Source organism: Ostrinia nubilalis, chromosome 19 (assembly GCF_963855985.1).
Source record: "Ostrinia nubilalis chromosome 19, ilOstNubi1.1, whole genome shotgun sequence".
In the NCBI taxonomy this organism is placed as follows: domain Eukaryota; kingdom Metazoa; phylum Arthropoda; class Insecta; order Lepidoptera; family Crambidae; genus Ostrinia; species Ostrinia nubilalis.
Genome location: NC_087106.1, coordinates 3,570,969 through 3,597,147, shown reverse-complemented (window position 1 = coordinate 3,597,147; position 26,179 = coordinate 3,570,969). Strand labels below are relative to the sequence as shown.

Here is a 26,179-nt window from a genome sequence, read left to right as displayed (position 1 = left end):
TTTATTTTCTTCTCGTACCTAGGTAATTAATTTCTTTTCTTCTGCTTGAATGATTTCGATTATGAATACTAGAAATATATTTCGAATGTGCAATAAAATGATAATACCATCAATATCGTCGAGGAGCTACGGCTACAAAGTAATAAAAAGACCGGATCCTAAAACATTGAAAATGCCTGCACCGGGCTCGGCTCCTAGTTTAATGGAAATAATTAAAGAGAAGATCCGTCTAAATGGGCCTATAACAGTGGCCGAGTACATGCACATAGTGATAACGAACCCTACAGAAGGATATTACATGAAGAAGGAAGTGATTGGCGAAGCAGGGGATTTCATAACCTCTCCAGAAATAAGTCAGCTGTTTGGAGAAATCCTTGCCATCTGGTTTTACGCAGAAACGCAGAAAATGGGTTTCGGCAAACCCTTGAATATCGTTGAACTTGGTCCCGGGAAAGGAACTTTAATGGTCGACATTTTAAGGGTATAAGAAATATCACAATCATTATTACATACTGTTAAAGATATATTATAATGTAAAGTATTTCGTTTTAGTATTAATTTCTAATTGTATTGGTTTTCGTTCAAGGTTCTTAATCGTCTTGGCTATGAATCAAGCAATGTGAGCCTACACTTAGTTGAAGTCTCATCTACGATGCAAAATGTGCAAGCAAACAGGCTTTGTATATCACACAGGGCTACTGATATAGAATCTCCATATAATTATGAGGTAATCATGATTTTTGTATGATATTCTAACCCTGGGTTGCACCATTTTACTTTAGTTCGGTCTTACTGTTATGGTTAAAGCTAAAGTGGTGTAACTGAGGCTTAGTTTTGTAATTGTAACTTACATCTTACTTAACAAATGAATATTTATTTTTCAGGGTGAAACGTTAAGCGGTATCAAAGTATACTGGTATAATGACTTGAAAAAGGTGCCACATGAATTTTCCTGGTATATAGCCCATGAATTCTTTGATGTACTTCCCATTCATAAGTTTCAGGTATAGTGAAGAGATACATAAATGTTTTGTAAAGATCATACTTAGTTTTTTTTAAATACACGAATGTTTAGAAATTTTTGACAAGTTGCAAATATTTCTAACACTATTGGTTAAATAATTAAACTATCCCTTGTTCTAGAAAACTGAAGATGGCTGGAAAGAAATATTAATAGACATAGATGAAACTGGTAAACTTTATTATAGAATATCAGCAAAAGAAACACAATCAGTAAAGGTATTACTGCGACCACCACTGGACTCTGGAGACCGAACTGAAATTGAAGTCAGTCCAAGAAGTCTCGGTATCGCTAGACAACTTGCTCAGAGAGTTGATGAGTGTGGAGGAATAGCGTTGATCGCTGACTACGGCCATGAAGGTGAAAAAGGAGACACATTTAGGGTATGTATATTTAGTGTAATATAAAAGGTTTTTTAATAATTAGCTTAAAAGTTGCAATAGTAGTCTGTCTTCTGGAAAATTTAAACCATATTGCAACCTCTCTTAGTAAATATTTTGACCATACAGCAATAGTAGGCAATTTAAGAGAAACAAATCTTCTTTACCCGGAAGCTTATTACAATATTTACAATAACCATTCTTTAACCTTTCAGGCGTTCCATAAGCATAAAGTGGTAGACCCATTAGAGAACCCTGGTGCCAGTGACCTCACCGCTGATGTGGATTTCATGCAGCTTAGAATCGCAGCTGCCAAAACTCCAAGCGATGACAACTATGCCATAGTAATGGGCCCTGTGCAACAGAACGATTTCTTGGAAAGAATGCAGGCACGAGTGCGTTTACAGGTGAGATTTCGTGGAAGATTTGATACCTGAATATTATTATTCATTTTCAATGGCCTCCATGGTGCATTTAGCCAATGTTGGGTGTTTAAACACACATAGTGCCAATTAAAAATTGATAAAATACTGTCAATTAATAAACAAAATATTTTACAGGTACTGATGGACAATGCTAAGACAGAAGAAGAGAAAGAAAAAATCAAAAGTGCATACGAGATGCTAGTGGATCCTAAAAAAATGGGCGAAAGATTTAAATTTATGGCATTCTACCCATCTTCCATGGAAAAGATATTGGAACAGCATCCGCCTTTAGGTTTTTCTGTACCTAAACCCTAGTTATAAAATAATTGATATAAATACTGTAAATATTATTTAAAAATATACATAACGTTTGTTTTTATTAAAAGTTTTTTTACTATCAAATTACTATAAAATTGAAATCTTTGACTTTAAATACTTTTAAATTTACTTTAAATATTATGTTTTAAGTCAATTTAAAGTGCTATTCCAAAAAATTTGCTTGCCACACCTGGGAATCGAACCAACTAAAATCTGTTAAAAATTACACCCTGTATTTTTATTGCATCGATCGTTAGGGTTAAGTATAAGGATGAAATCTCTCTAACAAACTTGATAAATGAAATGAAAGGAAAACCATGAAATCTTAAATTATTTTAATTATGTGCAGAAAATTGTATGGTATGGTAGTGAATTTTCGGAAAAAAATCGAAAATCTTTGAATGCAGTTCTATTTCTTTTCAAAAATAAAGGAATGTTTTCTTTGAGAAAAAATTTCTATCTATAAGTAATCAATGATATTATATAAAAACAAAAGTTCTATAATATCATTGTCTATAATACAATATTAGGAGCCTACTTTCCCTCCAGGTGGCATTACAAAATTCCACTCTGTATAATTTGCTGTATAATGTGAATTTGTGAATGTGATGACTGATGATACCCCTGTCTGTGCCTCCTGCCCCCCTAGACAAAACGCACTTTTTGATCGAATCGAAAATCGAATCCGTCAAAACTCCATACAAAAAAGGGGCTTTTCGACCACTTATCGACTGGTTTGCGATTATAATTTGCACTTTGTCTAGACCTTAGTCTAGACCCACTGTTCCTATCCTGTGATTTTTCTCTATACCAGTTAAAAGGTTAAAAAGTCTGCTAAACCTTTTTTCTGTGTTCGATTCAACAATTTAATTGAATTTTAAGAACGATTACCACTGCCCCATCCCTAAAAAGAGCTGTCAAATCCAGTCAAATCCGTCAAATCTGGTCAAATCTCAAATCTGTCAAATTCTCAGACGAAGTGTGACAATTTTTATTTGCAGTTTCAATTAATTTTATTTTGTTCTTGTGTTTCTGGGAGTATACCACAGATTAGAGAGTATGGAGTATACCAGTGGGTAGACACTTCTCATACAAAAACTAGTCTCTATATGTAGTAATTGATATACAACCTTATCCCTTAAGCAATAAAGTGCATTTTGGATTGATTTCAATATAGCAGGGGAACCCGCGGATCAATACCACCATACTAAAAATAATTGTTAGTGTCCTTAATGTTGGTAGTATTGTTAGTTTGACAAATGAAAAAAAATGTCTGTCAATTGAGTTTGAGTTTTTAACCGGCGAATTGATTCGTGTGAAGTTATTTTCTCAGATTTGGTGCAATATTACTGTAAATAAACTTTTCTGTCGTTTACGTTGAGTTGATTAAGTTCCTCCGTATCGGGCGTGATAAAGTTTGCTGTTCAGTGTTTTGTTTTTTGTGAGATAGAGACTCTTTTAAATAAGCTGTGTTTCAACTTCTACAGAAGTTTAAACTCTTATTTACTTTTCTGTTTAATGGGTATGTTATCTACTTACTTGAAATATTAGATCTATTACAAATCTATTTTTCATTAAAAACAACCCTATGTGATGAAAATGTAAATGTACTTTCAAAACTGGTAAATGCATGAACCAGGGCATTGACACTGGTTGGAGAGAAATTATAGGCTTTGTTTAATTAATACCTATTTCATTTTAGGCTTCTACTGATAATGGAGAGTAGAAACAACAAGAAGTGCGTTATTTGTAATAAGAGGCGAAGTCGTGGTGGATCGCCCTTACTTTTGAGTAGGTTTCCTCTGGATTCTGACCGGTAAGTTTCTAATAACACTCATTTATTACAAGATAATTTTAATGATTGTGTAAACTTAAAGGCTGGGATTAATATTTTTAATCATACAGTAAATAACCATAACCAATTTTTAATTTCAGTATTTTGTTTCGTACTCTGTAAATGCATTGCATAACAATACTAAAAGAAATTAGTTGATGAATAAATTTCAGTTTGTTATTCTTTTTCTTTTCTAATAGGTATTTCTTATTTCAGTTGTCGAATGTGGGTTAAAAATGCTGGCATAGAAGACTTAGCATATGTACCTATTGAAAAGTTACACCAACTTAAGTTTGTTTGTGGTGGGCACTTCACTCCTGAATCCTTCAATGCCAAAGGAACTCGGCTGAAGAACTCAGCTATTCCAACACTGGAATTGAGCAATCCCATCTTGCCAGATGAAGTTTTGACAGAGTTTCCTCTTCATGTAAAAGACTCCAATAAAGAAAACCTCAAGACAGGTATGATGATGACTTCAATTATTTTTTTTAAATGTAATTTACTATCTATCAATTTTTCTGAATTATTTAGATGTCTTAATTAATTTTCTTTGGTTTCCAAAACAAACCAACCGAATGCAATTTAACAAGGTTCTTTCTTTGTAAACACAAACATGTGTTGTATGCTTATCAATAAATAATATATAATTTCAATTATTAATTATATCTATACTTTGTTACAGTTCTTTATGATCATTCATATTGCATTCCAAAGAAGTCAAATCCAGTTGAACGAGGTATGTTTATCTAAAATTATACTAATAATATAAAAAGGAAATATTTAATTGTTTGTTTGTATTTGATCGGCTCCGTAACTCGAAGCCAAGATAGCCTAAAGTGCGGGTTAGAACCCCACAGCTTGAATATTGTAGTAAACCCACTCGTAACACAATTTAGCTTAGAATGAGGTGTTGAGTTAGAGGGACTTTAGTAATTTGTGTAATACAAATTCTTCAAAAAAAGTACCGGACCAATTTGAAAAATTTTAGGCAATCTACATTAATTAGCCAGGTCAGCTAGTTTAATAATATTTTTAAGCTAGTAATTTTTAATGTGAGCAAGACATGTACTAGACTGATTGTACCCTAAAGTTAGGTAAGAACATGACATTTTATTACCCAATTCACATTTCATTTTCTGCTTTCAGTTCCCCTTACAACTACAACCAAACAACTAAATTCAACATGTTTGGGAGCTGTGGATATACCAGATTCTGGTATTTCTGCGAAAACAACTTTTGAACCTCTTCCTTCTACTTCCAATGCACCAGAACATATGACCTATAAACCAATTACTCATGGTAAGTGTACAAACTAATTATTTACCTTCTAAAATATGCCTTCCCTCAAACTAAAGAATGCCACCCTGGATGCGTTCTGCAGTCTGCAGTCAGGTCAAAATGAACTTATATGTACAACATTCTAGGTCTCTGTACATTTTATATTAATGCGATTTGACCGTGCGGATACGAACAAAGAACGCAAAGCACACGTGACTGATTGCCTTATCACGACCACTTACAGATTGTCTTGACATACCCGCAGACCGCATCCAGAATGCAGAACATTAAAACCTCTAAATGCCTTTAATTTAATATTATGTCATTGTTATTGAAGGTGGGCCCACGCTTCATATTTTATGAGAAGAGCTATCATTATCCTGTCTTTGCATTTTTTTAAAACTTGATAATGATTGATTGATTTGGAAATAATATGTTTCATAAAACAACTAAATAAATTTTAAACTAATTAGCATATTTATAATATTTCAGATGATAAAAACATTTGCCATCAAGATGCACAGGCAGAAATATTAGTCCACAGTTATAAAAGACCTAAGAAAAACATTGAAATGAAAGGTAAGATAAAACATACCTAATTTAAAAAACTAAGTAAAATTGCTGATTAATTAACCAATATTCAATTCAATTTGCTTTAATGTTGTTTTTTTACTAATGGAAATGTTTTTATTACAGACACTTCATCAACATTTACAATTAAAGAGAAGAGGCTTTGGCGACAGTTACAAAATGCAAAAAAAACAATAAGGAATATAGCGAAGTCAAGAGTGAATTTAGACAAGTTAGATTCGGAAGTGCTGACATCGTTAGTAAAGGATGTAGTGCAGAATAACAAAAAAAAGTCACAAGGAAAAAGGTGGACTTTAGCCAACAAAATATATGCTTTGGCTATATTTAAACGGTCCCCTAAAGCATACCGCTATATGCAAAAGCTGTTTACGCTACCAAGCACTAAAACGCTCCAAAGGATTTTAAAAAATATACCAATGGAGCCTGGTATAAATAAAAATATAATTGATATGTTAGAGGCAAAAGCATCAAGTATGCCAAAGGAAAATAAATATTGCTCGTTAATATTTGACGAGATGGCGTTAAAGAAACGGATAATTTATAACGAAATTGCTGATAAAGTGGATGGCTACGTGGATTATGGAGAGGGCGAGAACATGGGACGAGAAAATAAAATTGCAGACCATGCGTTAGTGTTTATGATACAGGGTGCTAAACATAAATACAAACAATATATTGCGCACTATTTTGTGGAAGGCACAATATCAACAGCAAAACTGGCAAAAATTATATCGGACATCATCAAAAAATTAAAAGAAATCGGATTTGTGGTTCTAACAACAGTTTGTGATCAGGGATCTACAAATATAGGAGCTCTTAACATGTTAAAAAGAAACTGTGGACAAGGCATAGATAGCAACTTTTTCTCTGTAAATAATGACAAAATTTTTATAATCTATGACATCCCTCACTTGTTCAAATCATTACGAAACAATTTCTTTAAAAGTGGAAATATGTCTTTCGATGGAAAAATTGCACAATGGAGGCATTTGGTAGTTGCAGAAGAACACAACAGAAATTTTTTAAATTTTAAAAAACTGAATAGTACCATTGTAAATCCAACATTCAAAACTAAGATGAGGGTGAAGTATGCTGCGCATGCTCTGAGTAATACCGTGGCAGCTATTTTAAAAATGATGGCATGGAAAGAAGTTTCTGATTGCAATGATACAGCATTTGTGATTGAACAGTTAGATAAACTATTTGATTGTACAAATGGTCCATCATCTTTAAATGACGTAAAGAAAGGGATCCGGGAAAATGTTTCCACATCAAGTAATCACATTGAGTCTTGGACCTTTTATACTGATAAGTTAAAAACCATAAAATTTATAACAGCAGAAAACACGATACTAAAAAATGTTAAATGCGTAAAGGGATATCAAATATCTATCAAATCCTTAAACGATATTTGGGAAAAGTTAAAGAATGAAGGGTTTAAATATATGAACCTTAGACAGTTTAACCAAGACTCTCTGGAAAACTTATTTGGAATCATTAGGCAACACAGTGTAACCAATAGAAATCCCACTATCACGCACTTTACTGCAGCGCTTAAAACAAGCATGGTTACTGGGCTGAAAGTGCCTCATAGCAGAAGTGCTAATTGTGAAGCAGACAACAATAAAAATATGCTGGAATATAAAGACATTTTAAAAACTAATTTAAAAGCAACAGAAATAAAAATTAATGTTCAAGATTCCACAGACACTGAATTTTATCCTGTGTTGTCTATCCCGGACCCTGAAAACTTAGAACAGCCCATTGAAAATTTGTGTAGCCTTGAAAACCAACCAGTAGTATATGTAAGCGGGTATTTAGCTGCCAAACTATTACAGAACAGTTCTTGTTTAATTTGTGAAGAGTGTTTGAGCGTGAAAACTCCTGTTGACAATGATTTGTATGCATATATATCTCTTCGCGAATGGTGGCATGATAAAAAAAGTCTCGTTTATCCAACAATTCAATTATGTACCACCGTAAATGAAGCTAAACAATTTTATCATGACCATATTGCCGACCAGATATATATGGAAAATGTTGGAAAATTCATTTTCTTAATGTTGAGTACAAATTGTAATTTTAGTTGGTTTAAATGTCAACAACATAATAAAGAAATTTATGATAAGATGTTTAAAATATTAAGTTACCTTTTTCTAAGAAAAAGTTGTAAAATCATTAATGACAGCTTCATAAAAAGTGAAAACAATTTTGCTGACAAAAGTAAAAAAGCACAGCAACAAAGCATTGAAAAGTAATCTTGAGGCTGAGGTTCGATCAGCTGATAAGAAAATTAAAGATGTTTATAAATAAAAATCCTATTTTTTCTTAGAAAAAGTTGTGAAAATAAAAGTTTACAAAATTATCATTTCTGTACTTTGTTATAATTTTCAATAATTCCTCATGCCTACAACTGCTATGTCATGTTCAATACTTATTGTAATATACCTATTTTATTTCGAAATAAATAATTTACGTTACAAAAGTTCGTTTTACTTACACATAGTATAAAATAAAAATAGCATTAAAATATTGAAAGTTCCTATACTAGATATCGATATGCAATTACAACCCTAGCAAAGTATCGATAATCGATAAGTTATTACGAACGTCACTAATACTGTCAGAAAATAATGCATTATGTTGGTAGCTCCGCCTGTAGTTTGTGCGGTTGGTAAAGATTTGCGGGTCGTTCTCTAAAATGCATATGTGTGCGTGAGCTCAAAAAATATCTATGGAGTGCCGTCTCTTACTCTTTTATGCTCTTTGATTATTACTTACAAAATATAGTACTAGTAGTAATACATGTTGAAGAGATAGTGCGCAGTCCATGCCATGCGTTATTTTGTGGCTATGGTAGGTTATGTTTTGATTTGAACGTATACTTAGAACGTATATAAACCGCGTGTGGCATTTAAAAACACACTAATAAAATGACTCAGAAATTTCAACAGGAGGCAGAAGCCAGCGAAAACACAAAATATAAGGATGGAGTCAACAGGAACGCTAGGCTTATTGTTCGAAATATATCCTTCAAAGCAACTGAGGACAGTTTGCGGGATCACTTCTCCCAATACGGGACCGTGGAAGAAGTGAAACTGCTTCGGAAGCCCGACGGGAAGCTGGTGGGATGTGGCTTCGTGCATTACACACACGTGCCCATGGCCAACAAGGCTATAACTGCTACAAATAAAAAACCATTTCTAGGTAATGTACTTATTTTATCTTGACTGTGAGTTATTTTCACTGTAAATGCCTTAAAAAAGTGATAAAAACTTAATTTCATACTTATATTTAATACCACATGTTTATTAATACTGTTATTCTAACTTCTGATTGATTGCACAGTACAAGAAGAAGAAAAACAATGTTGTCAATCAGATGATAATTTTCGATAACAAATAAATTTCAGACCGTCCCATTTACGTCTCTTGGGCAGTGCCCAGGCATAAATATGGGGAGAATGCAGAGCAGGACCAACCTCCCAGGAAGAGTGCAACTTTTGGTGATTACGAAAAAATTACAGTTAAGGGTAAGTTACGGAATACTTTCAAATATCTTCAAAATTAAATGATGATGTCTGTTAATTCAATTTGATATTTTAAACAATTTTTGTTTTAGATGAAGATCAAACCAAATCAGACAAGGATAAAAATAAACAACGTATCAACCGCAATGCACGTCTTATCATAAGAAATGTGAGCTTCAAAGCTACTGAAGAATCTTTAAAGGAGCATTTCCAACCCTACGGTGACATATTGGAGGTGAAACTTCTCAAGAAACCGGATGGAAAACTGGTTGGGTGTGCGTTCGTACATTTCAAGAATGTGCCAATGGCCAAGAAAGCTCTGTTGAGCACTAACATGAAGCCATTTTTGGGTGTGTATAAAATTAATCAATATTATTTAAGTTTCATCATCTTACTTATACAATGTGCTCTTTTTGATTTCCTGGAACTCTAGGGTATTAATAAGACCACTTCAAAGAATGGAATGGCACTACATTTTTTGTTAAATTCAGCAATTTTTTTTTACTTATTTTTCATACGAAATTATTTAAAAACTTAAAAAATATCTTCAAAAATATGCTTTTAGAAACACATATTCCTAAGACTTTAACTAGTTTTTATTTATAGAATATACCCCTAAAACAAAAGGAGCACATTGTATTTTCTACATTTGATAGATAGATAGTGACTGTGTTGTCCCACTGCTGAGCTAAGTCCTTTCCAGTCTCCTCTATTTTGTTTTAGTTAATTTTCATCCTCTGCTCCATATTTCCAGGCCGTCCAATATCCGTGGACTGGGCGGTGGCCAAGGACAAGTACATGCAGCACATCGTGAATCAGCAGCTTGAGATGCAAGAGGACGTCAAGAAGGAAGACTCCGACAGCGATGAGGATGAGCCTCCGCTTAACATCTCAAACGACGATGTGAAGGCTGAGATTAAAAGTAATTTTACATTATACATTAGGCAGTCTTCATCCATTGATTTATAACAGCGGTTCCCAAACTTATTTAGTCTACTGCCCACTTTGAGAATAAATTATTTTTTAGCGCCCCCCCATTTTTGTAGTCAAGCGTCGAGCTCAGTCGATGTTTAAGAGTCCTCCTAGTAGATGACGCCTCCCATTTTTTTTCTGGGTCTCTTACCGCCCCCCTTTAAGCCTGCAGCGCCCACAAGGGGGCGTTATCGCCCACTTTGGGAAAGACTGATTTATAAGGTTACACACCAACGCCGCCAAGACAACTAGGAGTCGGAGTGGTCGCCATGGCCGAAATCGGTCGGATGGATCACTCACTCACTCACTCACTATAAGGTTACAGCCGAAAGACGTCCACTGCTGGACAAAAGCCTCCCCCAAGGTTTTCCACAAAGACCGGCCCTGCGCCTGCAGCTCCCGCGACCTTCACCAGATCGTCGGTCCACCTAGTGGGAGGCCTGACACTAACGTCTTTCGGCTCGTGGTCACCACTTAAGAACTTTTTTGCCCCAGGCAAGATTTGATCATTTTTCAATCAATTTCAGGTGAATCAGATGGTGATTCTGTAAAAGAAGAGGATGATTCTTCAGCAGAAAGTGACGACGAAGACGATAAAAGCGATGATGAAGATAGTGATGATGAAAAGGATGGTGAGGAGCAGGAGGAAGAAGATGATGTTGATGATGATCAAAGCCAAACCAGCACTAAACCGGAATGGAAGCGGTGAGTTCATGATCAACAAACATTGTGCCAAAGTTAAACAAGAACGAGGGGCTAACGGGATTTTTAGTAATTTGTGAAATCACAAATTAATAATCTTTTTTTTTTAAAGTGGTTGCAGGAAAAACTGTTATATTAACAGCCCCTTAATAAGTAGCCCCTTTTAAGGGCACTCATACATGTCCCAAATGTAGTTTACTTTACTTTTTAACAAGGCTACTATTCCCTCCACTCATTCCCACTTTGCAACCTCTGTGTAGTCAGGATCTACAGCTTGACAGCCAATAAAAACTTAAGTGAAGGTCAAGTTTGTCCCAAAAACTACTTGCGACAACATATTGGTTGGTCCTGAAAAGTTGGGAAGCTTCTCATGATATAACTTTTCCGACAACCAACAACGTATCGGCTGTTGCTGAGAAGTGGCAGTACCAACTATCTCTATCTCTTTGTTTGTCACCTGTCATCCGCTTTGCAATGGAGGGAAGTCGAACCTTAATTTCGAACTCCTGTGTTCTTCTGATTAATTTCGTTGCGGGTCCAATGACAGTTTAACTTTCCCTCGGGACAAACTTGACCTTCATTGGTTGGGTTATTGTGGCAGTCAAGCTGTAGATCCTGGCTACACAGGAGTTGCAGTGGTGGGAACGAGAGGTGAGAATAGTCCCGTAACTATCTCTATCTCGCCAGGACCCAGCTAAACGACGCAGAGGACGGCTGCACAGTGTTCGTCAGCAACGTGCCGTTTAGCGTGGACAGCGCACAGTTGCGGGAATTTGTGGAGGGCACGGCGCCCGTGCGCTATGCGCTCGTCTGCGTCGACAAGCTCACCGAGCACTCCAAGGGCTCGGGCTTCATCAAGTTCACCGTGAGTCGCTTGTCTTTATCGTCCGTATTCACAAACATTACTATGAGGTCTCACAGTGCGCGTGGACGCACAGGGTGACACACAAACCAATCGCAGAGCTCTATTCAACGCTGTGCGTTCGATTTTCTGCTTCACTTAAGCAGGCATCGTTTATGAATACGGGCGTATGTCATCATTATCATCTAGGACGTCAACTGCTGAACATAGGCCTCCCCCAATGCTTTCCGATCTGTATGAACTGCTAGGGAGCGGAGCGGTTCCTCCGGACCGTATTACTCTAAAACGCTCCCTAGAAGTTCATACAGATTGGCCGTGCGGAGCGGGTCCGCACCGGACGGTTCGCGTGACACTAAAACCAGCCTAATATTGGATATTGGACATTCGACGCAGTGAAGGACTACAGTGACGTCACCCGTAACCCTTTGCAGAACCAGGAGGACGCGGACAAGTTTCTGGCGCTCCCGGCGTCGTCACTACGACTGGATGGACAGACGCTGCAGGCGCGGCCGGCGCTGCGCCGCGACAGCTTGCTCAAGCAGCCGCGCCAGCCCAAGGACAACCGCAACCTGTACCTCGTCAAGGAGGGCGGTGAGTGTACTACTATAGCGACTGGATGGACAGACGCTGCGACTGGATGGACAGACGCTGCAGGCGCGGCCGGCGCTGCGCCGCGACAGCCTGCTCAAGCAGCCGCGCCAGCCCAAGGACAACCGCAACCTGTACCTCGTCAAGGAGGGCGGTGAGTGTACTACTATAGCGACTGGATGGACAGACGCTGCGACTGGATGGACAGACGCTGCAGGCGCGGCCGGCGCTGCGCCGCGACAGCCTGCTCAAGCAGCCGCGCCAGCCCAAGGACAACCGCAACCTGTACCTCGTCAAGGAGGGCGGTGAGTGTACTACTATAGCGACTGGATGGACAGACGCTGCGACTGGATGGACAGACGCTGCAGGCGCGGCCGGCGCTGCGTCGCGACAGCTTGCTCAAGCAGCCGCGACAGCCCAAGGACAACCGCAACCTGTACCTCGTCAAGGAGGGCGGTGAGTGCATGCTGTAGCGACTGGACGGACAGACGCTGCGGCTGGATGGACAGACGCTGCAGGCGCGGCCGCAACCTGTACCTCGTCAAGGAGGGCGGTGAGTGCCCCATGCCATGTGCTATCAAACCTTTACATTATAGGAACATTTCGACGTCATTTTTGTTCAGAGCAGCCCAAGGACAACCGCAACCTGTACCTCGTCAAGGAGGGCGGTGAGTGCCCCATGCCATGTGCAATCAAACCTTTACATTATAGGAACATTTCGACATTATTTTTGTTCAGAGCAGCCCAAGGACAACCGCAACCTGTACCTCGTCAAGGAGGGCGGTGAGTGCACGCTGTAGCGACTGGACGGACAGACGCTGCGGCTGGAGGGACAGACGCTGTAAGTGCGACCGCAATCCGTACCTCGTCAAGGAGGGCGGTGAGTGCCCCGTGCCATGTGCAATCAAACCTTTACATTATAGGAACATTTCGACATTATTTTTGTTCAGAGCAGCCCAAGGACAACCGCAACCTGTACCTCGTCAAGGAGGGCGGTGAGTGTACTACTATAGCGACTGGACGGACAGACGCTGCGGCTGGAGGGACAGACGCTGCAAGCGCGGCCGCAACCCGTACCTCGTCAAGGAGGGCGGTGAGTGCATGCTATAGCGACTGGACGGACAGACGCTGCGGCTGGACGGACAGACGCTGCGGCTGGATGGACAGACGCTGCAGGCGCGACAGCCTGCTCAAGCAGCCGCGCCAGCCCAAGGACAACCGCAACCTGTACCTCGTCAAGGAGGGCGGTGAGTGCACGCTGTAGCGACTGGACGGACAGACGCTGCGGCTGGATGGACAGACGCTGCAAGCGCGGCCGCAACCCGTACCTCGTCAAGGAGGGCGGTGAGTGCACCATGCCATGTGCAATCAAACCTTTACATTATAGGAACATTTCGACATCATTTTTAATAAGAGCGGTTCATAACAACAGCATCTTGTACCCGATCAAGAAGGTGGTGGTCACCACACTATAGTGATTGGACTTCGGCGCTAACAAACGCCGCAGGCACGGGATTCTTCTATCGGTCTACTATTGAAAATATTCTTAGCAGTCATTCCATTGACAACAGAAAAGCTTCAACCACACCAACGCGTGCAGATCATCATCGCCGGCGCGATCAAAGGCCAAATGACAGGTCGCGCGACCCATGACAGTTCACGCGACCTCATTTCCCAATGATCGCGTCGGCGATGGCGATCTGCACGCGTTGGTAAAGCATAACAGTTAGGCTAAGAACTCACGGCGCGAATTTCACCAGCGCCCGCGGCGATTGTGGAATTGCGGTTTTATTTCAAAACTCACGGGAGCGGTTATTTGCGCGGTTATTCTAAGAACGCGCCCGCCGCGGCTGCGGGTGAAAATCGCGCCGCGCGCTAAGACACTGGTCAAAAATGGTCGCCCACCGATCGGGCGGTTATCCCGGCCCGCGTGATTCTTCCACGCCCGTTGTGCATTAGTTTTTACATAAGTATCTGCATTCTACAGAAACTGCGGGCCCGCAACATGGGTTCTTAGCCTTACAAACTTAATAATGGGAGCACGTTCACATCGCCTGGCAGCGTCAGCTTACCTGAGCTCTCGTGGTAGCGTTAGCTGACCGTGACTTGTGTGCTGCGTGTCTCGCTAATGTCGTGTAGCTGCGTCAGCTCTCTTGATGCTAATGCCACATACGTAGCTTGTACTGGCCGCCCTAACTGACGTAGCTGCGTCAGCTCTCTTGATGCTAATGCTACGTACGTAGCTTGTACTGGCCGCCCTAACTGACGTGTCTTTGTGTCCCGCAGTGGTGGCAGCGGGCAGCCGAGCGGCGCTGGGCGTGTCTGGGTCGGACATGGCCAAGCGGCTGGCGCTCGAGCGCAGCAAGACGCAGATGCTTAAAAACCTCAACAGGTATGTAAACACGACAGCACATCAGTGTGACGCGCGCCTGTGCGACGGGCGCCTGCAGTGAGTGTGCGAGCGCGACAGCAACATAATTACGCGCGAGCGATAAGGATGGGTAGCTTGAGGTCATTGGACAAAATTCTACGTGCTCACGGACCAGGCTTTAGCCGTACAGACTACCCATTTTTGTTGCAAACTCGCCCCTATTACAACTGCACAAGAACTCACAGTGGTTACGTTGACGTGCCGTCGTCTGTGCATTGGACTTCTACTTATTTACTTTTGTTTCAAATTGCCTTTTACCCCAAATAAGACAGAGTTTGATCGGGCTGTTGATGAGCATGAACATGTATGTAGCCGATTAGGTATTAGCCGATTCCTGATACAAATTAGAACTGAACCGAACCATCGGCCCACTGTAATCGTAGGGAGTCTCAAGTTCACTGAGATTTTGATATAGTGGCCCATGTTTATTGCATAAATGAGTTGACCCTTAATAGGGCTATGGGAATATAGTTCGCACTTTAAATTCAACCTTACACCCTTGTCTTAAGATGCAAAAACAATGAAAAATTTAGACTTGCTCTGCCCTATTAAGTGTTAAAAATATTCTTACAAACTTTGTTTAATTAGAATTGATTTTTACATCGCATCATAGTACCGCTTACTCGAAACACCGAATATAAAGGAAAAAAGTTACGGAGACTAAAAAGTTAAAACTACCTCTATTTTCAGAGCTAGATGTGTTTTACAGTGTCTAACTACAACTATTCAACTGTATTCAGAAGTGCGGCTTAGTAATTACTTTTTTCTAAAAAAGAAGTCTCGTTTACTTCTCCAACTAAGCTAAAGTCTGGTCGTCGAGCACGTAGAATTTCGCACACTCACTGTGACCGCCCGTCACACATTCGCGACAGCGATATAATAACGATGGATCGAACAAGGATGGATAGTTTGGGGTCATTGGACGAAATTCTCCGTGTTCGGCGACCGGACTTTTAAATTATGCTTATTTTCGGAGTGGTTTCAGCTCAATAGAACATCGTTTTTACAGGTTCGTGTCCCGCTACCGGCTGGTGGTATCCAACCTGCCTCCCTCGTGGAATGACACTCGCTTGCGGCGGGTTTGCGTGGCGGCTGCGGGACGCACCGCCGTCGTCACGGAAGCTCGTGTGATGCGTGACCTGCGCGCGCCGCTCGGGACGGACGGACAGCACCCGTGAGTCACAAACACTTCAAAAATATTTTTCAATGAGGGCTATTGTTTTTATTTCGTTCGAGGAAACTCTGTGCAGATTCTGAACACAGAAGAAGAAACGGCCATGCATGTTCTTTGCTCATGCGGCCCGCTTATGAGCAAAAGAAGTATCCATCTCGGGCGACACATCATGCACCCGGATGAGATAGCAGATATCACGCTCCAAAGAATCTGGAAATTTATAGACTCAACGGGACTAAGCAGTGAACTCTAAAGACAAGGGCTGCCACAATAGATCAAACCTGGTCGAGATGGCGCAAATGAAGGCCCAAAACCAATAATAAAAAAAAAAAAAATAATAATATCGTTTTTATACTTAACAGTTGGCACCCCTGATTGACAGGACCTTACTCTACAGTGGCGCCATCTTAATCAGTGCAAATGCGATAGTCCTCCTACCACTTTAGCGCTCACAAGTTGGTGCCACTGTCTTCGCTACTAGCAAGTGATAAGACCTTACTCTACAGTGGCGCTAACTGGTAAGCGCTAAAACGATAGCCCTCATTACAAGTTACAATCCAATAGCCACGATAGCTGAACGGTGAAGGGGTTAGATTGATCGACTCGTGATCCGGGGAACGCGGGTTCGGTCCCCGCCGCCGCTCGACTATTGTGGTGAGCTCACTCGTGACACAAGCATATTTAGCTTAGTACGAGGGGCTAACGGGAGTATTAGTAATTTGTGTAATAACAAATTAGTAATAATCTTTTATAAAAGAAATTACAAGTTACAATCCCGTCGAGTTAACTGCGCACCTGGTCGCCATGACGTCACATCGACGCTCTGGTACGAACGCGGGGAGGTGTGTGAGTAAGTGGGAGGGAGAGTCACATTTCAGCGAGGTGCGCAGTTAGAGTATACGCACACCGTTGATTTTTAGTTGGCCGATAGTTGTGCCCGATTTTAATTTGTATGAAGAATCGGCCAAATTGAATCGGCATAGTGTGCGCTCTCCCATACATGCCCATACTGATCAACTGCCCGACTAAACTATCGGCCGACGAAAAATCAACGGTGTGCGCCTACTCGGCCGATCGGATTGTAAAACTTTTTCTAATAAAATTATTTGGATATAATATTTATAAAAAATGTACGCTTTTAACAGGTCAAAAGGCTACGGCTTCGTAATGTTCACTCGACACGAAGATGCACTTACTTGCCTGAGAAAGTTGAACAACAACCCAGACATAATCGATCAGAACAACGTAAGTTAAAAAATATTTCTTCCTTGTAACTCTAAGGCTGGGTTGCACCATCTTATTTTAACTTTGACAAACGTCAAAAATCTGTCAAACTCTGTTAAAGTTACGGTCAAAGTTAGGTGGTGCAACTCAGCCTAACTGATATAAATACATTTATTTAATACAAAGCACAAAGTAATCAGGTAGATTCAAGCCTGCATTGTCCTATAAACTAACTGGCAACAATTTGAAGTGTTCTTATTAGTGCTTCTCCTAGTCTACTATAAACATTTAAAGCGTTTTCACATTTAGGCGATTTAGCAGCGCGACAAACGCGCGACTGACGCGCTGCCGAAAATTTCCAACTATGTGACAGATGATGCATGCCTTCACATTATAAAAACGCCGCTGCCGCGCTACTAACTCCCTAATGTGAAAGCGCTCTTAGATGGAGCGTTATGTGGTTTTGATCAAAAACATTGTATTCCAGAGGCCCATAGTCTCCTTCTCCATAGAAGATAGAACCGCGCTGAACGCCAGAAAGAAGCGTCTGGAAAAATCCATCGCCAACAACCCTACAGCCAACAAACCGGACAACGATAACCAATCGAAAAACAGGAAACGTAAAAACATGGCTCCACCAGACGAGAGTTACGTGAAAAAAGGCAGATTCGATAAACCTAAAAACCATAATGATGACTTCGCTAAAAAGAGGTTAATGGGAAAGAAACATCAAAACCAAAATGAAAACAGCGCAGGGAAATTCGTAAGGAGACCAAGAAACGACGAATCTAATGAATACACTGGATTAACTGCTAAAGAGGGTTCTCAACACAAAATGAGGAGCAACCATAAACTAAGACAACAGGCGGACGTCCATAGACAACAGGTCAAAATGGAAAAGAAAAAAAGTAAGAAGGCCATGCGGCTCAAAATGGCGGCCAAGGAAAGGGTGAAGCAGCCAAAACAGAAAATTAATAAAGCGCCCGGCAAGAAAAATAAAAGGAAGAAGTTCAAGTCGAATAATATTAGGGATATACTTAAGTAAATTATACATTATGTATTTATATTACTTTTTAAATAAATTGAATTGTAAATATTATGTTTATTTTTATTAATTATTCTTTGGTAAGATCTAACACAAGAAATTCCTGAATATATTGTTTACTTAATAAAACAAAATTAAATAAGTACAAATGTATTTACATGAATAATTATGGCGCCATTAACCAGCTATATTGAAGCTGTCTGAATAAATCTGTATAATAACCCACTATTTTGTCTTTGTCCAGCAGTGGACGTCTCGTTTGGTTGAAACTAACGAGCAGTGGCAGATTTACACATTTGCATCTTACGCCCGTATTCACAAACGACGCTTGCTTAAGTGAAGCAGCAAATCGAACGCACAACGTTGAATAGAGCTCTGTGATTGGTTCATATGTCACCCTGTGCGTCCACGCGCACTGTGAGACCTCATAGTAATGTTTGTAAATACGGGCGTTAGTCTTTATCTAGTCATCCAGGCTGAGGTATGATGCTGCGGCGAGTGCGGTGCGGCGAAACTATCTATATTTCTATGTAGCTTTCTATCTTTGTGTGATATCCATTTCGTATTGAATGAGTTTTATTGTATGATACAGTAATAAAGGACGTTGCTGAATCTGCTTCTATACGACTCAAATGTTTCGCAGTGCGAGTGTGGTCGCAGCATTTTATAAATAATTTTAAATTTCTATAGGGCAAAATTAAGCCAATTGACCTCCTAGACGCAATCCTATTGGTGACTGCCACTGCTCCCGAGGCCCGGTCATGACGTCATGACCGGGGCACGCGCACGCATCTTATCCGGGTTCGCGAGCAACTCCCGCGCAGTCAGATGGTCGTGCAGAAGTTGGAGGTACTCTTGCTGGTGTTTGTTGTAGTGCAGCACGTGCGGCGAGCGCTCCCAGCAGTGCCACGTGCACTGAAAATGATATATTGATGTTTAGAGTAGGCGCACACCGTTGATTTTTCGTCGGCCGATAGTTTAGTCGGGCAGATGATCAGTATGGGCATGTATGGGAGTGCGCACACTACGCCGATTCGATTTGGCCGATTCTTCATACAAATTAAAATCGGGCACAACTATTGGCCAACTAAAAATCAACGGTGTGCGCCTACTCTTAATGTACTAAGATCATCGTAAGGCGAGCAAAATCCGCAGTAATCCACACATGGATCACGAGCACTCTGTCAAGAATGTAACGACTGAGAAGAAGAAGAATGTTAGGTCGCGCAGCGAGAGTTTTAGTCTAGGCGCAGACCACCGACTTTTAGATGGCCGATAGTTGGGCCCGATTCTAATTTATATGAAGAATCGTCCGACAACAAATCGGTGTAATGTGCGCACTTTCATACACCTCCATACTGATTAACAGTATCGGCCGACAAAGTCTTCTGCGGTTAGGCTTATACAGGGTGTTAGGTAAATGGGTATATGAGCCGACACCTGCCCATGTTAACATAGGCATATAAATGATATGGTGAAGTCAGAAATATGATATGATCATTTTATTTTTTTAAATTTTCATACAAAATAAATTTTATAAAATCCGATTTGTATGAAAAATAAAATAATTAAAATGAAGATATGTGTTGACGCCCAGGTTGACCCAGCTATCACGCACGCTGCGATTACTGCTTCCAACATCTATGGGGTCATTACGGGACATTAGTGCGTCCCATGGAACATTAGTGTTACCTTGACGCCCAGGTTGACCCAGCTATCATGCACGCTGCGATTACTGCTTCCAACGTCTACGGGGTCATTACGGGACATTAGTGCGTCCCATGGAACATTAGTGTTACCTTGACGCCCAGGTTGACCCAGCTATCATGCACGCTGCGATTACTGCTTCCAACGTCTACGGGGTCATTCCGGGACATTAGTGGGTCCCGTGAAACATTAATGTTACCTTGACGCCCAGGTTGACCCAGCTATCGTGCACGCTGCGATTACTGCTTCCAACGTCTACGGGGTCATTACGGGACATTAGTGGGTCCCATGGAACATTAGTGTTACCTTGACGCCCAGGTTGACCCAGCTATCATGCACGCTGCGGTTACTCCGCTCGGCGCCTACGGGGTCGCTACGGGACAGTAGGAACAGCGCGGGCGCACGACACGGGGTCTTGTGGAAGAGATCCGAAGCACGCAGGTAATGCGACGTCGCAGCGTCGTGGAACTTCTTCAAGTGGTATCTAGTACAAGAGTTTTCAATTATAACGCAACTCAGTGTAAAACCAGTAGGCTTATTATTATTCTGTGGTAAAACGGCCCGGCCTGGATTAGGGCGATTCAAGACCGGTATTGTGGAAGTCCTTGGGGGAGTTTTGTCCAGCAGTGGACGCCATTTGGCATTTGGGTAAAACGGCACATAACTCGTAGAGCTGATGGCCGTTGGGGCAGAAAAGTTCTTGAGTGGCGACCACAGGCCGGAAGACGTGGACAGGCCTCGACTAGGTGGATCGAAGATCTGGTGAAGGTCAAGGGAAGCACTTGGATGCCGGCAGCGCAGTACCGGTAATTGTGAAAATTCTTGAGGGAGGGCTATGTCCAGCAGTGGGCAATGAAGGAACAGTATATATGCGAGAACTAGTGTGACCATTATGTCCAGTGCGATTGACCAGGACGCAGCATAACAGATTGCTGTTGCCACCACGGCAGTATTTTGAAATTGTGCGAGAGAGAGAGAGAGACATCTATCCGTTATGTGATAGAGGAAGAGGCACCATAGCAACCGAGCCCGCTTCTCCTGAAGTAAGGTAAATAGACGATTTTGCTATGCGTTTGAGAATGTAGTTAATGGTTGTTTTTCTATATGACTGACGTTCTTTTTTGCGTTAATCAGTGTTAACCATGAGTTTACGTTAGGTGTGCTTGCTAGCGAGTGCGTCAAAAAAATCTATGAAGATTTTTACTCAATACTTTATTGCATTTCACAATGTAGTGTTTTTGATAGTAGCCGCTAGAGACGCTGTACAACCGTCTTAATTTTTAACAGTCGCTAGTGAACACACCCAATGTAAACTCATGGTAAGCACAGAGGTCATAAACAGTAATTGTAATTTGTTTGACAACCAACCACATTACTTACTTGGTATAGGTCCTTAGAGCGTTCTGTAGGAACATATTTTTCGGGAACACAGCGGAGGGGAAGCCGACGGGAATCTCGGTGATGTCGGCCGCCGAGTCCCACACTTGAGCGCGCACTCGGTCCAGGACTGGTTGATATCTGAGGGAGAAGTTTTATACGTCTTGAGTGGTGTTTTGTGCAACTTTCTAAACTATTACTAACTGCTATTGACAGCTGGAATATGCTGGATGCAAGTGGCCAGAGATAGAAGTCGGTGGAAAGTTGAAGAGGAGGTCTATGTTCGCAGACAGTGGCGTAGCTAGCATAGGTGGCACCCGGGGCGGATTTTATAGGTGTCACCCTAAAAGTCAATCGAATCTGTTAAAATAAAAAAAGTTATAATAATTTACGTTTTATTAAAATACGAGTACCTATCGCAGACGAACCCCAAAGGCTGCTATATAGATAGATAGAAACATATTGAGTATTAAAATAGATCGGCTTTAGAAAAAAAATCTGAACATAGGAAAAACAAAACAAAAAATCTTTTCACTGGTCACTGGTTCTGACAGAAGAAAAAAGGTAAGGTACTGAACTTTACCGACCGCCATCCGATGCAGAGATGAGCCGATTCAAAGTTTTATTTCTTCTATTTACCAGTTTTGTGTCAAGTATGCAATAAAGATTTATCTTTTCTCGGATAGTAAGTATTCAACTAGAAGGCCTAAGTTAATGTAAGAATATACTGTATATTTTCCTGAAATAAATACTAAACATTGCTCACTAGTGATTTGTTGACTTGATGTCTATTCCCACCTCTCGTTCCCACCGCTGCAACTCCTGTGTAGCCAGGATCTACAGCTTGACCGCCAATAAAAACCCAACCAGTGAAGGTCAGTTGATGTCTACAGTAGGTAATACATATGCTGAGAAGACGATCTTGTGTCCAGTCTACTCACTTCTCCTTATCCTTCATCGCGTAGACGAGAGCCTCGGCCCAGACGTAGGCGCCGACCGAGAAGCCGTGCAGCACCAGCGGCTTGTGCCCGTTCGCGGCCATGAACTTCATGAGGCTTGCTCCGACCAGCTGAAATATAGGTAGGTTCTATTTAAATGTAAATTAGTCTACCGAAAGACGTCGTTTTCAGCTTTTGAGGTTGTCAAACCAACGGTTTAGGCATTAGATTATACCACTTCGACCACTGCTCAATTGCTTCAATTTAGCTCATCCAGAGAGGTTTCCGAGAATATTCATGGCGTATCTAGCTTTATTTTCCAGGGAGGACCTGGTCCCTGAATGCCATGTCACACCCACAATTAGTGTAATAAATAGCTCATGAGTTAGTAGTACTATTAAATATCATAATATCATGGGGGCACTTTTATCGCGGATACAGTTGATGAAGTGGTCACTGCATATTTTGTTGAACTCTTTGACGAATGGCACCACGAAGATTGTCCTGATATTAGCCAGTTGTGTGGAGACATCCCCGGAAAGATTGTTGGTGTTCTATTCCACTCTGCTGGAATTACATAATGATGTCGTTGTGGTGCATAATTTATAAGAATTTTAATATTCTGAGAAGAAGAAAAAAGATATACAAACCTGTGATCCCTTCTGCGGCCACATGAGCTGCCACGGCGAGCAGGACACGGAGACCACGTCGAAGCCCTGCTCCAGGTATAACGAGGCATACTTCTGGACGTGCTGCGGCCGCGCTAGCATCCAGTTCATGATGATGCACAGCGGTTTGTTGGGCTGCTTGTCCAATCTGAAAACAAGCGCAGGTTCTTATGTTTTGGCTTCTATTGAGCGTCGTTTCACGCTCAAAACTCAGTTTTGAATTGAGTAAGACATGGAATATGTAGATGATTCGGTTAAATACATTCAACAGTCAGTTGTAAAGAGATTGAATCAGGTTTTGAACATTGAAGTATAGTAGGTACATTATAACTCAATGGTTTTGAATAACTTCTCGTGCATGGCGCACGAGACAATTCGAAATTGTTTGAACAGTGTACATAACGGCCAAGGTTGATTTTTTGTTTCTATTTTTATTTTCTCAAACTTAAACCTTATACTGTAAAGAAAATTGCAACAAAGGTAACTACATATTATGTGCAAATTCAATGTCAACTATTTTTTTTATGAATGCTATGAGTGAAGATGATATTTTAGCAGGAAGTAGGATAATTTAACCGATTATAAACGTACGAGTACGAAGGATAAGATTAAAGCGACCGTAGGTACACACACAACTATGCCCAGACCTGTCAAGTTTTGTATGGAGTTACTTCGCTCCGTGAGTGAAGGGATTCGATTTCCTGAACTTACTTCATAGTGACAGGATCCGCAGTGAGCTTGTCCTTCTCATTGCTGATATAATGCAGGTTTTGACTGAGGGCCTGCGAATGCAGCAGCCGGCTGCCTTGACTGCTCAAAGCTGGCGGTAGAACCAACAATATCCTGGGGCATGGCTGGAAAAAAGCATTATTTGTTATAAACAAGCACCACATAGTTTCGGGTGGATAAAAGTACATGTAGTCTTAAAGTTAACGGTTTCGTTAATACTTGGGATATCCAAGTGGAATGGAAAAAACAGTTGTGCAGTTTAATATTTGTTTTAAATCCCGCGTAAATTTTGCTTGCTACGTTGCCACAATACTTAGTCCAGCGGACGACGGGGTTGGAACCCGCGTGAGATCTCGATTCGGCTAGTTCGGTACCAATCCTTTGGGCTATTGTCGCTTATTCGGATTATTTACGCTAGGAAATGAAATTTTACTTACTTGGCTCCTAAGATTTTTGGGCAAGGCGAATAGAGATGAGCGTAACGTAGCCATTATTGCAGATAATCCTAGAATTAAATAAAATTAGGTAAGTATAGTCATTATTTTAAAAAATATTATCTCAAATTATTATTTTTTAACTCGAAAATATCGGATTGCCGCAGTTGGGAATTTATCCTACGACCTTTCGCTTGTTGGGCGCCTACGCGCCTGTCTGATTGTATCTGCAATTCGTGGGTTCAATTACCACTTGTGGCAATTTCATGCTTTTTTAAGTTTAATAAGAATGATGTACCTACCTGTAGTTTTAGGTCATATCTAAGTGCGTAGATAAGTGCTACAGATATTCATTCCTATCGTTAAGATTCATTAACATCATTTATGCGATCGATTGGTCGGTAGCAACAATTGAAAGAAGACCACCCATAGAGGTCCTCATTTTAATTTAATTATAGGTAGTCGACAGAACTAGCAATAAGCAATGAATGGAGAAAAAGTTTTTGAAACTTTTATAGTCATTTTAAACTCGACACCCGGTATTTTTTAAAATAGGAAACTCGATTCACATACGTATTAAGCACGCACATAGTCTAATAAAAAGCAATGGAAAGGTAGGTAGTTTTTAAACAATAAAATTATTAATGACAACATAAATAGGTACTCACATTCAAGTGTCCCGGTCCGTAATGTATGCATCTTTTCAAACATACATGTATACAAATCAACCATTAGCATTTAGCTGAGCCATTGAGGTCATACATAATTTAACACACAATAGATAGTTGTTAAATTGACGAAAACAAACTAAAATGAACACGCGCGTTCTGTGTGTTTTACAAGAATAAACTGACTGTGTTTATTGGTAAGCCGGCCGGCATCCACCGACCGCGATATGACATCATATGGGGGCGGCGGGTCATTCAACTGTTAGATCGATTGCGGCTACAATGACCTTTGTATATGAGCGGGAAGCTTCAAACGACCTTGCTTTTTATGTAGGTAGGTGCTGGAGATATGCAAAATCAGGGCATGGGATAATGCACCTTAAAGTTAGTGCTATTGTGGTTAATTTTCTGACGATATAGTACTCGTAAAGTAAGCCACTTGACGTTTTATTTATTTAAATCTTATCAAGTAGATTAAAAGAAAAATACCTACTAGTTTTATTCCTTTCAGTTTTCGTTCATTTAACTTTGACCCGAATTAGCATTTTTTACAAAGCACCACTCAGTTTTTTTGTTAATATCGCTGACGTAGGTTCTGTTACTATGCTATCTTTGTATGTTATCGCTCCCAGTGGTAGATGAGCTTTATTGATAAGTCTGCTCATGTGGTTGCGCGGAATGAGGTCATATTAGGCTAGAATTAATGGAATGAATTCCTCACAGCGTCCAATTTTTCTGCTCTTCAAGTAAAATATTGTCTATGTAATGTACTGTATAGTCACGGTAATAGTAGACACTACAAAAAAAAACAATAAAATTAACCCTGTAAAGTTACGTTTCAATTAATAAAATTGATCAAAATTAATTTTGATGCACATGAAGTGACATTCATTATGCCAAGTACGAGTATGTATATCAGAAGGATAGATGACATTCATGCATGATACTCCCTCCAGGGGTCACTACTTGAGGATACTTGGATTAAACGGGCTCTTTGTATGTCAATTATATGGAAATATGATAAAGAACTGCTTAGTTTTGTACTAGATGGAAATGTCCGAAAACCTATAAAAATGAAATAAAAAAATATTCTCCACGTCCTCAATAAGAACACATTTTATGATTTTACAAAAATGTATTTATTAAACTAACTCATAGTGCGTATATAAATGTTAACTAAATATAAAAGTATCTTATAATTAAAATATTATTATACCCATCTTCGCCATAAGTTGTTGCACAAACCATTTCTTTCGATGACAATTTGTATACGAATATTCGCCT

General features: G+C 40.4%; 4 protein-coding genes and 1 long non-coding RNA gene across 6 annotated transcripts; 3 read left to right on the top strand and 2 right to left on the bottom strand.

The window, feature by feature from the left end:
* LOC135081256 (protein arginine methyltransferase NDUFAF7 homolog, mitochondrial) lies at positions 1-2,211 on the top strand. Its single transcript, XM_063975998.1, has 6 exons — positions 1-481; positions 587-727; positions 885-1,004; positions 1,144-1,404; positions 1,617-1,808; positions 1,962-2,211. The coding sequence occupies exons 1-6, from the start codon at positions 50-52 to the stop codon at positions 2,139-2,141; spliced, it is 1,326 nt and encodes a 441-aa protein (XP_063832068.1). The 5' UTR covers positions 1-49; the 3' UTR covers positions 2,142-2,211.
* A 1,056-nt stretch (positions 2,212-3,267) lies between these two features.
* Positions 3,268-7,975, top strand: LOC135081066 (THAP domain-containing protein 5-like). Of its 2 annotated transcripts, XR_010259119.1 has the most exons (7): positions 3,268-3,666; positions 3,847-3,960; positions 4,195-4,439; positions 4,661-4,714; positions 5,125-5,277; positions 5,749-5,835; positions 5,953-7,975. XR_010259119.1 is itself a non-coding variant. In XM_063975789.1 (4 exons), the coding sequence occupies exons 1-4, from the start codon at positions 3,860-3,862 to the stop codon at positions 5,292-5,294; spliced, it is 570 nt and encodes a 189-aa protein (XP_063831859.1). In that variant the 5' UTR covers positions 3,268-3,859; the 3' UTR covers positions 5,295-5,510. The 2 variants fall into 2 exon arrangements, 1 of the variants encoding a protein (XP_063831859.1); XM_063975789.1 differs by lacking the exons at positions 5,749-5,835; positions 5,953-7,975 and having other exon boundaries at positions 3,268-3,960; positions 5,125-5,510.
* Positions 7,976-8,371: 396 nt separating this feature from the next.
* LOC135081380 (RNA-binding protein 28-like) lies at positions 8,372-18,599 on the top strand. The gene is made up of 16 exons (XM_063976100.1): positions 8,372-8,703; positions 8,790-9,054; positions 9,260-9,379; positions 9,469-9,726; positions 10,131-10,298; positions 10,876-11,053; positions 11,738-11,915; positions 12,344-12,634; positions 12,688-12,805; positions 13,124-13,168; positions 13,239-13,283; positions 13,451-13,747; positions 14,787-14,892; positions 15,941-16,105; positions 17,251-17,350; positions 17,817-18,599. Exons 1-16 carry the CDS (start codon positions 8,683-8,685, stop codon positions 18,372-18,374), a joined length of 2,913 nt encoding a protein of 970 aa, XP_063832170.1. The 5' UTR covers positions 8,372-8,682; the 3' UTR covers positions 18,375-18,599.
* A 428-nt stretch (positions 18,600-19,027) lies between these two features.
* On the bottom strand, positions 19,028-23,780 carry LOC135081379 (uncharacterized). The gene is made up of 6 exons (XM_063976099.1): positions 23,776-23,780; positions 23,047-23,212; positions 22,400-22,527; positions 21,462-21,599; positions 20,388-20,565; positions 19,028-19,289 (listed from the first exon to the last, which is right to left on the bottom strand). Exons 1-6 carry the CDS (start codon positions 23,778-23,780, stop codon positions 19,134-19,136), a joined length of 771 nt encoding a protein of 256 aa, XP_063832169.1. The 3' UTR covers positions 19,028-19,133.
* Position 23,781: 1 nt separating this feature from the next.
* On the bottom strand, positions 23,782-25,013 carry LOC135081255 (uncharacterized). Its single transcript, XR_010259163.1, has 3 exons — positions 24,896-25,013; positions 24,231-24,298; positions 23,782-23,918 (listed from the first exon to the last, which is right to left on the bottom strand). It is a non-coding gene; the product is annotated as an uncharacterized LOC135081255 (long non-coding RNA).
* Positions 25,014-26,179: the final 1,166 nt, after the last annotated feature.

Coding starts and splice junctions, on each gene's coding strand:
- LOC135081379 (XM_063976099.1), bottom strand. Junction 22,528..23,046: donor GGCCGCAGAAGGGATCACAG/GTTTGTATATCT, acceptor CCTATATTTCAG/CTGGTCGGAGCAAGCCTCAT. Junction 20,566..21,461: donor GCTCTAAGGACCTATACCAA/GTAAGTAATGTG, acceptor CTCTTGTACTAG/ATACCACTTGAAGAAGTTCC.
- LOC135081066 (XM_063975789.1), top strand. CDS start 3,860: ATGGAGAGTAGAAACAACAAGAAGTGCGTTATTTGTAATAAGAGGCGA. Junction 3,961..4,194: donor TTTCCTCTGGATTCTGACCG/GTAAGTTTCTAA, acceptor TTCTTATTTCAG/TTGTCGAATGTGGGTTAAAA. Junction 4,715..5,124: donor GTCAAATCCAGTTGAACGAG/GTATGTTTATCT, acceptor TTCTGCTTTCAG/TTCCCCTTACAACTACAACC.
- LOC135081380 (XM_063976100.1), top strand. CDS start 8,683: ATGCGTTATTTTGTGGCTATG. Junction 12,806..13,123: donor GTACCTCGTCAAGGAGGGCG/GTGAGTGTACTA, acceptor ATTTTTGTTCAG/AGCAGCCCAAGGACAACCGC. Junction 13,284..13,450: donor GTACCTCGTCAAGGAGGGCG/GTGAGTGCACGC, acceptor ATTTTTGTTCAG/AGCAGCCCAAGGACAACCGC.
- LOC135081256 (XM_063975998.1), top strand. CDS start 50: ATGATTTCGATTATGAATACTAGAAATATATTTCGAATGTGCAATAAA. Junction 1,405..1,616: donor AAAAAGGAGACACATTTAGG/GTATGTATATTT, acceptor TTAACCTTTCAG/GCGTTCCATAAGCATAAAGT. Junction 1,809..1,961: donor AGGCACGAGTGCGTTTACAG/GTGAGATTTCGT, acceptor AATATTTTACAG/GTACTGATGGACAATGCTAA.